This window comes from Octopus bimaculoides, chromosome 4 (genome assembly GCF_001194135.2).
Source record: "Octopus bimaculoides isolate UCB-OBI-ISO-001 chromosome 4, ASM119413v2, whole genome shotgun sequence".
Lineage (NCBI taxonomy): Eukaryota > Metazoa > Mollusca > Cephalopoda > Octopoda > Octopodidae > Octopus > Octopus bimaculoides.
This window is the reverse complement of record NC_068984.1, coordinates 129631314-129642502: the sequence shown is the minus strand read 5'-3', so window position 1 is coordinate 129642502 and position 11189 is coordinate 129631314. Positions and strand designations below refer to the sequence as shown.

The 11189-nt window shown below is 36.5% G+C and overlaps 1 protein-coding gene across 1 annotated transcript in view; it reads right to left on the bottom strand.

The window, feature by feature from the left end:
* Positions 1-1662: 1662 nt before the first annotated feature.
* Positions 1663-11189, bottom strand: part of LOC106872493 (T-complex protein 1 subunit delta) — a 20520-nt gene continuing 10993 nt past the window's right edge. The window contains exons 10-14 of the mRNA XM_014919515.2: positions 9965-10072; positions 9575-9705; positions 6471-6705; positions 4852-4965; positions 1663-1869 (exon numbers count right to left, since the gene is read on the bottom strand). Coding sequence (XP_014775001.1) covers positions 1852-1869; positions 4852-4965; positions 6471-6705; positions 9575-9705; positions 9965-10072 — 606 coding nt within the window. The 3' untranslated portion in view covers positions 1663-1851. The remainder of the gene's footprint in view (positions 1870-4851; positions 4966-6470; positions 6706-9574; positions 9706-9964; positions 10073-11189) is intronic.

The window sequence follows — 11189 nt, the reverse complement described above, 5'->3', positions numbered from 1 at the left end:
GTTGTGCCTGTAATTCAAAGGGCCAGCCTTGTCACACTGAATATCCCCGAGAACTACGTTAAAGGTACACGTGTCTGTGGAGTGCTCGGCCACTTGCACGTTAATTTTACGAGCAGGCTATTCCGTTGATCGGGTCAACTGGAACCCTCGACGTCGTAAGCGACAGAGTGCCAACAACAACCTCTTGAAGTACGTCTGCTTATATATCCATAGTTACTGTAGTACATTAATTGAAATTGAGAATTATGGAAATATTTGTAATATCTATTGTCTTAAAAAGACAATGCTGTATTTAACACCAAAACTTTTTTGCACCATAAATTGGTTTCATGCAAGACAATTTTTCCACAGATTGGAGGACCAAACAGAATAAAGTGCATAATATATAATCTAATTGTTACATATTTATTACATATATATAGGCGCAGGTGTGGTTGTACAGTAAGAAGCTTCCATGTGTCTTCTACTTCAGCCTAACCAAATCCTTGTCAGTGGATTTAATAGACAGAAACTGAAAGAAGCCCATATATGTGTGTGTGTGTCTTTATGTTTGTTTGTCCCCCCCACTCACTGCTTGACAACCATTGCTAGTGTGTTTATGTACCTGTAACTTAGAGGTTCAGCAAAAAGAAATATAAAAAAAAAAATCAATAGAGTCAATACCAAGATCTAAAAGAAAATAAGCCCTGGGGTGAATTTGTTTGACTATAACAATTTTAAAAATTATGAGCTAAGTGTGTGAGATAAGATCTGGCCAGTTTGAACATAAAACAATTAGAATATTTTGGCTGGATTTCAATGCTAGAGGATTAATCCTTTCATTGAGACAATCTGTAGCAGTCTAAAATGAACATCTATCTCATTCGTTAGGATATCAGGAAGGCTTTGGTATTGTCCTTCTTCCCTTCTGACTAGTCAACCATCTAACCCTCAACCAACACCTATTCCCCATCCACCAATAACCTAGCCACCTATTGATGGATACCTTTGTTCAAATGATCCTATTTAATGCAGTGAATACCATTGAGTGAAAAATATATTTTACTATTCTTCACAACATCTACTTTCAGTCTTACTAAGAAATAATAGAGAAACAGCACTTGGATGTTATTTAGTTCCAGCTCTGACCAGACTACAAAGTGTTCCTGCAATGACCATCCTATCTTATTCCCAGACATTGCATCCAAAACTACATTGTCATGTGTTGTTTCATTTTTGAGATGGTATGATGAACTTTGAGAATAATTTGGCTGCTATTTTTTGCAGCCCAAGTGACAATGAAGATCCTGTATTGGTTAATAATTGAATTTAATTAGTCATGTCTTTGTTGGTTAGAGAAACTAACAACATCAACACATACTTCAACAGCCCATCCTAACTGCTGAGTCTCACCAGCCAATGTGTTGGCACCACTTAAAAAGCACCTGTGCTGGTGCTATGTAAAAAGCATCCAGTACACTGTAAAGTGGCTGGCATTAGGAAGAGCATCCAGTCATAGAAGCTATGCCAGAACAGACAACTGGAGCCTGGTGCAGCTCTCCAGCTGGCTAGTTCCTGTCAAACTGTCCAACCCATGCAAGCAAGAAAACAAACATTAAATGATGAGGGTGATGATGAACACACATACACTCAGTTTATGTATAGAAATAAAGGAAACCAAGATTGAATACTGAATAAGTTTATTTAGAATAATGAAATACAACTTGAAAATGCAAATATCTTAAATGTAAGCCAACAAAGGACTGAGAATATCCATTTGTGAGAGTGACAACAATAGCAACGGTGATAATATCAATGGCTGTAGGCTGTCCGAGTTACACTGGGACACCAGGTGTGGTGAAACTGATTCTTTCAACGAATACAGGTAAGCTAAAAGAGAGAGAGAGAGAATATAACAAAAATATAAGACACAGTTTAACACATATTCAGAACTTATCACATAATGCTAACGACCAAATTGACTTACCACTGCATTCTATATTTAATTTAAATTCAGGGGACTGCTTTCTTTGTCTTCAATGGAATTCATTATTTACATACTGTCTGGGATACAAATGAGTTCTGCCTAGATAATTATAAGTTAGAACTGTTGCGTATGGTTTGTATCCAGTGTCAGACAATTATTTCTACTTCAATAACCAAAATAATGGCTTTACTAGGTGAAAGCTATAGTTTTTGTAGGAACTCAGACTTTCACTTTGTCTTCATAGGTGACCAACTGTAGATTAACACTTTCCAACATTCCACTGGGGGTCTTGCTACTCTCCATAATTATTTCCACTTTGAGATTATCATCATCATCGTTTAACGTCCGCTTTCCATGCTAGCATGGGTTGGACGATTTGACTGAGGACTGGTGAAACCAGATGCCAACACCAGCCTCCAATCTGATTTGGCAGAGTTTCTACAGCTGGATACCCTTCCTAACGCCAACCACTCAGAGAGTGTAGTGGGTGCTTTTACGTGTCACCCGCATGAAGGCCAGTCAGGGCGGTACTGGCAACGGCCACGCTCAAAATGGTGTATTTTATGTGCCACCCGCACAAGAACCAATCCAGGGGCACTGGCAACGATCTCTACGAAGGCCAGTCAGGCGTTTTATTTTTATTAATTATTTTAAATGCACCATCATCATTTGCATCAGATTTATGCTTCGGATACACAGTCATGAGGGTAGACACAAGAATAATTAAAACCAAATCACCTGAATAACACAACAGTTCTTACAATGTCATCCAGCTAAGGTGTGGTGTTCTTCCTTAACCCAATGACCAAATGTTTGGAAGTGCAAAGTGATCTGTTTGTTCATTATTGCCAATCATTGTAAAAAAAATTATTAATTTTTCACGTAATAGGTTTTACAAAAGTGGACATTTGAAACCCAAGGACAAGTAATAACATTTTCTATCACTAAATCAAGTGATTTAGATCCCACTGCTATTTAGTTACTATCCTTTGGTTACAACTGCCTCCAACATTACTTACTTCACTAGGTTAAGAGAAACTACCAATTATATCCAGCAAACTGAATAATTACTAGGCTTCTTTTCAAAAGTGCTCTTGCATATGTGCATCAAGCATATATTAAACTGTGGCCTTTTCCTTTGAGCACAGAATCACATATCTACATATCTAGGAAGTCCATTCCCGGGTGACACTGATTTCATGCCCTCTTTTACTAACTACTACTACTTGAGTTTTTGCTATACTGAGTTTTACGCTTTTGGACTACACTTCCAGATTTGGAAGTCTTTCTGCAACACTGACAAATTCTGCTATGAAAACCAAATCATCAGCATATAAAAGCTCTCAAGGACAGCAGAGCTGAACCTTCGTATCTGCTTCAGATCAGCCTACTAAATTAACTTGCTATTATTTAGGCAGACTGAATGAAGTAGAACACCTCACTCAACTCCTGTAACAGTATTCAAACCTATACTCCAATTATATATGTCTTACTTCACAATGATCTGACACTGTGGTTGTGATTTAATTATCCATCATTCAACCAGAGCCATGTTGTCTATCTATTTCACATATACAGAGAAATAATAAAAATTTGATACAAATGTAGAATGAAAACCAACTAGTTGCTGACCAATCACTATTTAGCAGTTATATTGCAAAGTTTTTCTTTTTCAAAGACCATTGGCATAAAAGAGTTATTTGAATTTTTAAAATTTGGTTTATATCACAATTAGGGAAAAATAGCACTACAAGTTCCTAATGGGTCAATCACTGATTCACCAGATTTCTGATGGCAGGAGAGACAAGGGAGTGTCTATAGCTCAATGTAGAACAAATATCACAAGCAGCTTCATTAAAAAAAAAAAGACACTGCCTTTTTGGTTATTTCACTGGTGTCTATATCCATTGGCAATATACACTGGTAACAGATACAGGACACACAATGTATATTGGTTTCAAATTTTGGAACAAGGCTGGCAATTTCATGGGAAACCCCCAGCACTCATCTGGTACTTATTTTATCAACCCCAGTGGTATTTGAACTCAGAATGTAAAGTCAGAAGAAATGCCACCAAGCATTTTGTCCAGTGGGCTAATGATTCTATTAGTGCACCTCCTTAGGACAAACATTGGTGGAACTAAGGCCATAGAATAAGATAATTGCTTGTGGTGGCACAAAGTGGGATCGAACCTGACATCACATGGTTAACCATAGCACAGCCATGCCTGCACATATCTATGATTTTACCTGCACACTAGAAATAATACTAGAAACAAACTATACAATAGTTAAACCAAAACAGTAAGAAAATAAAGAATAGTAGAAACATTTATTAGTCAGACTGGATCTGTGACAGAACCATAGATGGCACTCTTCCAATGGAGAACAACTTTAGATTACAAATGCATACAAACCAATTAATTCACTTTATAAGTAAACAAGGAGTGGCTGTGTGGTAAGTAGGTTGCTTACCAACCACATGGTTCCGGGTTCAGTCCCACTGCGTGGCACCTTGGGCAAGTGTCTTCTTCTATAGCCTTGGGCCGACCAAAGCCTTGCGAGTGGATTTGGTAGACAGAAACTGAAAGAAGCCCGTCGTATGTATATATATATATATATGTATGTGTGTTTGTGTGTCTGTGTTTGTCCCCCCACCATTGGTTAACAACCGATGGTGGTGTGTTTACGTCCCCGTAACTTAGCGGTTCGGCAAAAGAGACAGATAGAATAAGTACTAGGCTTACAAAAGAATAAGTCCTGGGGTCGATTTGCTCGACTAAAGGTGGTGCTCTAGCATGGCCACAGTAGTCAAATGACTGAAACAAGTAAAAGAGTAAACCAAACAGAAGAATAATCAAAAAGTTAAAGAGTTTTACACTTACCACATCATCAATTTTCATGATACTTCGGACAGTTTCAGTTGACAAATATATCGCACTTGTGGAGACTAGTAAAGGTTGAACAACATTTTCTTCCAAAATATTAGTTATAGCACCCTGGAAAATATTAAGCAAAACATTACTTGATATATTTGAGAAATAGACAAAGCCAAATCTACTGTGAGTGAAAGATTCCTTTAGCTGTCAAGTAAACTGAAACCAACTGCTGATACACTCCCATTAGATTTACATTAGGTCAGACAGTTTATATTTCATTCTAATACATTCACATTCCAACGTTTAGCATCAGAAAACAAAGGTGAAATGGTTTTGTAGACAAAGTATAGGACTACTGGCTCATTTCTTTCCCCCACATCATCCTCACCATCATTTAACATGTTTTCTTATGCTGGTATGGTTTGGACGGTTTGAAAGGATCCAATGAGCTGCAGGACTATGTTGAGCTCCAATGTTGACCTTTAGCATGGTTTCTATGGCTGGATGCCCTTCATAATGACAACCAATTTACAGTGTGTACTGGGTGCTTTTTTGTCTTTGTGCTATCAGTTAACTTGCAAGACAAGATAAGGAAAAAAAACACTCTTGACTGAGTGAAAGAGGGCATATTTGAGAGAGGGTGGTGGTGGCTTTATGCCAGATGTTGGGAGAATAAAGTATGCCTTGCTACATCAGAGATACAGGGCTAGCCAACATTATAAGTGTGAGAGGCAGTAACTGGAAAGACAGAGATGGTGGGAACGAGATGCCAGAGCACCTCTAGAGTCTCATTGCAATTCTGGGAAGCACATTACTGTAGAATATTAGGGCTATAACCTTAAGTCAGAAGACTAACAATACAGATATCACAAACCTGAGGAGGGAGCTTAATAAGAAGACCTGGAATTTGTAGCATGTTATCAGTTACAGATGTGACTTGACACAAACTGGAGTTTAAACTCATTATTCGAATGGTAGAATTGATAGAGTATTGAACAAAATGTTTTTTTTGTGCCATCTAAATACATCGCTTTATATTTTGTGTTTAAAATCAGCAAAGTTGACTGTCTTTCAACTGACCCCTTAACCCCTAAAAAGGTTTTTTAAATTATTAGTTTTCGATAATGGAAATAATAGCAATTATTACAGATTGTTATTGTACAACAAAAAAATTTGAAAATAACCCTTTAGCATTCAGATTACTCTGTCAAAAGTAATATTCATTTATTCCCATTGTTTTGAACTAATCCACACATTATCTCATACCTTTGAGATTTCAATGATGAGATTGTTCTTCAGAATATTGTAGGATAGGTACGAGAGGTTGGAACTGGCCAGTTTCAACATAAAACAGGAAGAATATTTTGGCTGGATATGGTCAGCTTAAATGCTAAAGTGCTAAATATACTTTCACATAAAACGTTGAAAAGAAAAAAAATTAAAAAGTAACATACAAACAACTATTGACTACTACAGAATCCTAACATTATGTTGTAGTCCCGAAGAAAATATTCCTTGTTCCAGTTTGCTTGACAGCTAAAAAGCTATCATCCAGCAGTTAAAGCACTGCTTCAAGTACTAAACCATTGCATCTACACAAAAAGATGCATGTAAAAGAAACTTACCTTCCTCACATTTATGCCAGCATCTCGTTCACCTTTGGCATATCGGTTTCTAAGTTCAGTGACTGTAGAGACAGGATTTAGGCCAGCATTCTCAGCCAAAGTGTAAGGTATGACCTCCAGGGCTTCAGAAAATGCTCGGAAACAATATTGTTCCATGCCGGTTTGGTTACTAGCCATCTGCATCAGACGGAGTGCCATGTAGATCTCTGGAGCACCGCCACCAGCTACCACGGCTCTGCAAAAGACAGGAAAAGTGAGCATCTGGCGCTTGAAGTAAATTAAAGACTTGCAAAAGTATCTTTCAACCTTTGAGACTGGTTTCATAATCTATTTGCAACTTTACTTTATTTACTGATATATTAAAGTGACGTATCAAATAACTTTTAAATCTTATGGATTTTTTTGTCTCAAAACTACAAGTACAAGTCAAATCTAATATGCAAAGCTATTTTAGATTTTGATCACGTATCGAGATATAAAATGAATTTACTCAATACATTATATAGCTTACTAAATCCCAATTATTGCATTTATGGTAAAAACATTTTCACCCCACCCCCCTATCTCCTTTGTTTACATTTTGAACAGTAACTAGCCTTTGCTGCAATAATATGGAAGACAGGCATTGAAATAAATGGAAATAAACAGTGAAATGGTTTTGGCCCACAATTGGCCTTGTTTCTTCTAAAACTGGAAGAGCTATTTAAAAACCATGGCTTAAAATCCACCCTGTGTTATGCTTGATACAATTTTACTTGATGATTTGAAAATAATTTAACTTCTGAAGATTATATAATTTTACATAATTTAAAAAGAGCAAACTGCTATATAGAAAAATATACAAAAACTTTTAGAAAATAGGTAAATGTGAATGAGTAAATAATGAAAGGTTTATAGTAACCAGATGCCGTCTTTCACAATATTAAAAGTAGTTTTAAGCAGAGCTAAATGGAAATGTTGACTCTCAAACATGAAAGCCAGTCATGTGGAGATTGGAGTCAGTGTCTGCCTAGTTTCTACATGGATATCAGTAATAGCAATTCATATAATGATTCAAATTAATGATGACTATGCTGCTAGTCCAGAAATAACAGTTCCATATGGAAATTGCAGACTATGTAGGAAAACACAATTTGTATAGAAATAAATGTGCATGTAGTTTGTCATCTTACTGTTTTTTATATAGATTTTAATGCAGAGAATTAGTTCTTACAATTATTGCAGGTACTCTCAGAGTTGTAAAAGTAGATGTGGGGAGGGTGGAGACAAGAAGGGAGCTCTAGCTCTGAAATCATGAGAGAGAGAGGTATGATGTCTGATGTAAAGGTTTTAGAGATGGGGGAGCATAACTGACAAAAAGAGAAAAATATATGTGAATTAGGTGGGTGTACATAGTAGATGCTGCAGAAACAAGAATAGTGTATCTGAGGTAATTAGTAGCACTGAGTAAAGGTTTGCAATTAGGTAGGTAAGGTTTAGTTTAGCCTGTGTTTGCATGTGTGCACAAAACAGCTGCTCCTATCCAGTATAAGGCACACTGTAGCTTTGTATGGTTTCAATAGTAATTCAGAGCTTAGTGTTTAGCTCTGAAGAAAAAAAAAAAAAAAATGCCTAGCCTTTTGAATGCACTTTTTGGCTGATATAGCTATGTGACAACCAGAATGATTAATATACAATGTAAGTTTGAAGGTGTTATCTCTGTCATTCATAAATAAGGCTAAGTAGTACTCTTAAAAGCAATTAGGCTGTCATGTCCTAATCAAGGATGTTTTCAATGTCTTTACTCATTAATGTAGGCATTTCTGTGAAAGGTTATCTAGGAGTGGGAGCCGCATTAACATCTAGAAAGGAGTGTTTGGTTTAAAGTGAAAACAAATAGGTAGGTCCTTTAAGTGTGATATTATAAGATGACCTATTTTCAATATAAGAGCAGAGATTGATTTTAGAAATAAGGCTCTATTGTATTTTCAGAGAGAGACTAATGAGCACTGGTGATGGTGATAAGTAAAACATCATCAGAACTTAAGTGTTATATGCCTAAACCAGGATACATTGAAACTATCAGTGGAAAAGATGATTGTTCAGCCCTTTTTGATACCAACTCACCTGAAACTGCTTTTGGTTCTCCAACACAGATTCCCCATTTTTTGAAGTGAAATTCCATCAAAATTTCACGTTATGCTCTCTGCACCAGCTTATGCACAATTAGATGCAGATTCTCTGCTCAACTCTTGTCATGGTCAATGCGACAATCACACACTATGCACCTTCCTTCCAAGCATGGCTGTAAACAGCGGACATGAACTAGAATGCATGTACAGCAGAGTTCAAGATTACTCTGTGCTTTAGCTTCGTGATTATAGCAACAGTCCGGATACTTATTGATCAGACCATGTACATACATACACACACACTCAAGTCCATGTACAGAAAGTTATAGTGGAAGTAGTGAATGTCAGATATTGAAGAGAGTAGAGATTATTAACTCTCTTCCTGCACTCACCCACCTTTACTAATTCCTTATCCCAACTCCCTTATCACACATAAAAAAAACAAAAAAACTACTATATGCATAATTTATTAGATAAGATTAATGATTTTATATTAATTTACTATCAGTGTAATTAAAAATCACCCCAAAAGGTGTAGGGGTGGCTGTGTGGTACCACATGATTCCGGGTTCAGTCCCACTACGTGGCACCTTGGGCAAGTGTCTTCTACTATAGCCTCGGGCCAACCAAAGCCTTGTGAGTGGATTTGGTAGACGGAAACTGAAAGAAGTCCATCGTATATATGTATATATACATGTATGTGTGTGTATATGTTTGTCCCCCAACATCACTTGACAACCGATGCTGGTGTTTTTATGTCCCCATAACTTAGTGGTTTGGCAAATGAGACCAATAGAATAAGTACTAGGCTTACAAAGAATAAGTCATAGGGTCGATTTGCTTGACTGAAGGCAGTGCTCCAGCATGGCCACAGTCAAATGACTGAAACAAGTAAAAGAGTAAACAGTTGCTACAGTGGAATCCCCAAACTTTCTCTAGGATATGAATTTCAAGTGGGGAGCCTGTAAAATTAGAGAAAAGAGAGCAACTTACTTTTTCTTTACCAAGCAGCGAATGACACAGAGAGCATCATGTATAGATCGGTCAGCTTCTTCCAGAACCAATTTATTGGAACCACGAATTAAAACAGATACAGTTTTACCTTGATTAGCAATGCCAGTGATCTAAAGGAAGAAGAAATGTAAGGGTTGAAATAGGTGACAGAGAAATCAAACTCATTTGGCTTACATAGAACACATGTAACATAATAGGCACAAGATCACAAATGTTGGGATGGGATGTAGTAAATTATGCAGATTCAGTGCTGCTTTCTTTTACCATAAATCCTCAAGTATAATACGCAGGGGATTTTTAAGGGGCTGTACCTATGAAAAACCTAAACCTTGTTACCAAAGTTAAAAGTCATGAAATTTGTTACATTACCTTGACAATTTTGCCACCACCGCTATCCACTTCCTCAACCAATTCAGCAGATCCAAGACTTTCAGAAACAAAATGGTCAAGACTGGCAATTGGACGGCAACCTAAACTCTGCAATGCAAAAAATATTAACACCATGAAGTAAAACCACAACCAAACTTGTCAAAACAGAACAATACCAGAGGGTTAAGAAAGTGCTCTTTTTATTTTGTATTGTTTTACAGGCATTTTCCAATGCCTAGGGTTTCTAAAGTCTCAAGTAGATAGAGAAACATTCTCTTGATAAGAACTTTGGTCATAGTGGACTATCTCACAGTTAGTACCTACCTACTATCAGTGCTACTGTTATATAGAACAAAGTGGTGCCTATTTAGAGCTAAGTATATGAAAATTGTGACTATCCATGTAGAAATAATAGTCTACCCGGAGGTGAAGTTTAATACAAACATTAGTTAAAGTAAGGAATAATAACAGAAATGTTATATTTATCCACACAGAGAAAGTAAAAGTAGAAGTATTAAATGTCAGAGATTGTAGATACAGCTATTGGGATTTAAGTTCTGCCAAAGATACATGCAGCACCAGTGAGAGGATACAATCATCTATTGATCTCTCAGTTGTATGACACCTACTGATGCATATTTTATTAATGATCACATGACCGAAAGCCCAAACAACAATGCTCTTTTATCAGGTCTTTTATTGTCTCAATTGTCTTCAAAAAATACAATGATTTATTAGAGAGTTACAAAAAGAAAAAGAAAGTGATATTCATGACTTTCCTAATAGCATTAAGCAGCATAACTAAACAAGTATAGTGGAATCAAATTGGGCACTGAAATTGGCTTGCAGACTAGGTTGGTCATCGCTTTCTCGAAATTGCAGACTCTAGGATATCTAAAAGAGAATGATCCAATCACATACAACTACATTAAATATAACTGCTATCACAGCGAGCCAGAGTAGAACAGTTTGGAAAACGTGAATTTTCACAGATCTAATTGCTTCAAGAAATGTTCTTTGAAGAAATTATTTAAATATCATTTAGGAATAGTAACCAATTTTTCCTTTTCATTTCTTTTCTTTGTTTCTTTTTTTTCTCTTTTATTATTGCTAGGTTCCAACCCATTTTCAGCTGTTTTTTGGAGCTTGACTTAAAATGAGAATTATCAGTAATTAATTCACATGACCAAACAGGATGAAAATAAAAGACAAAAAAAAGAAAAAA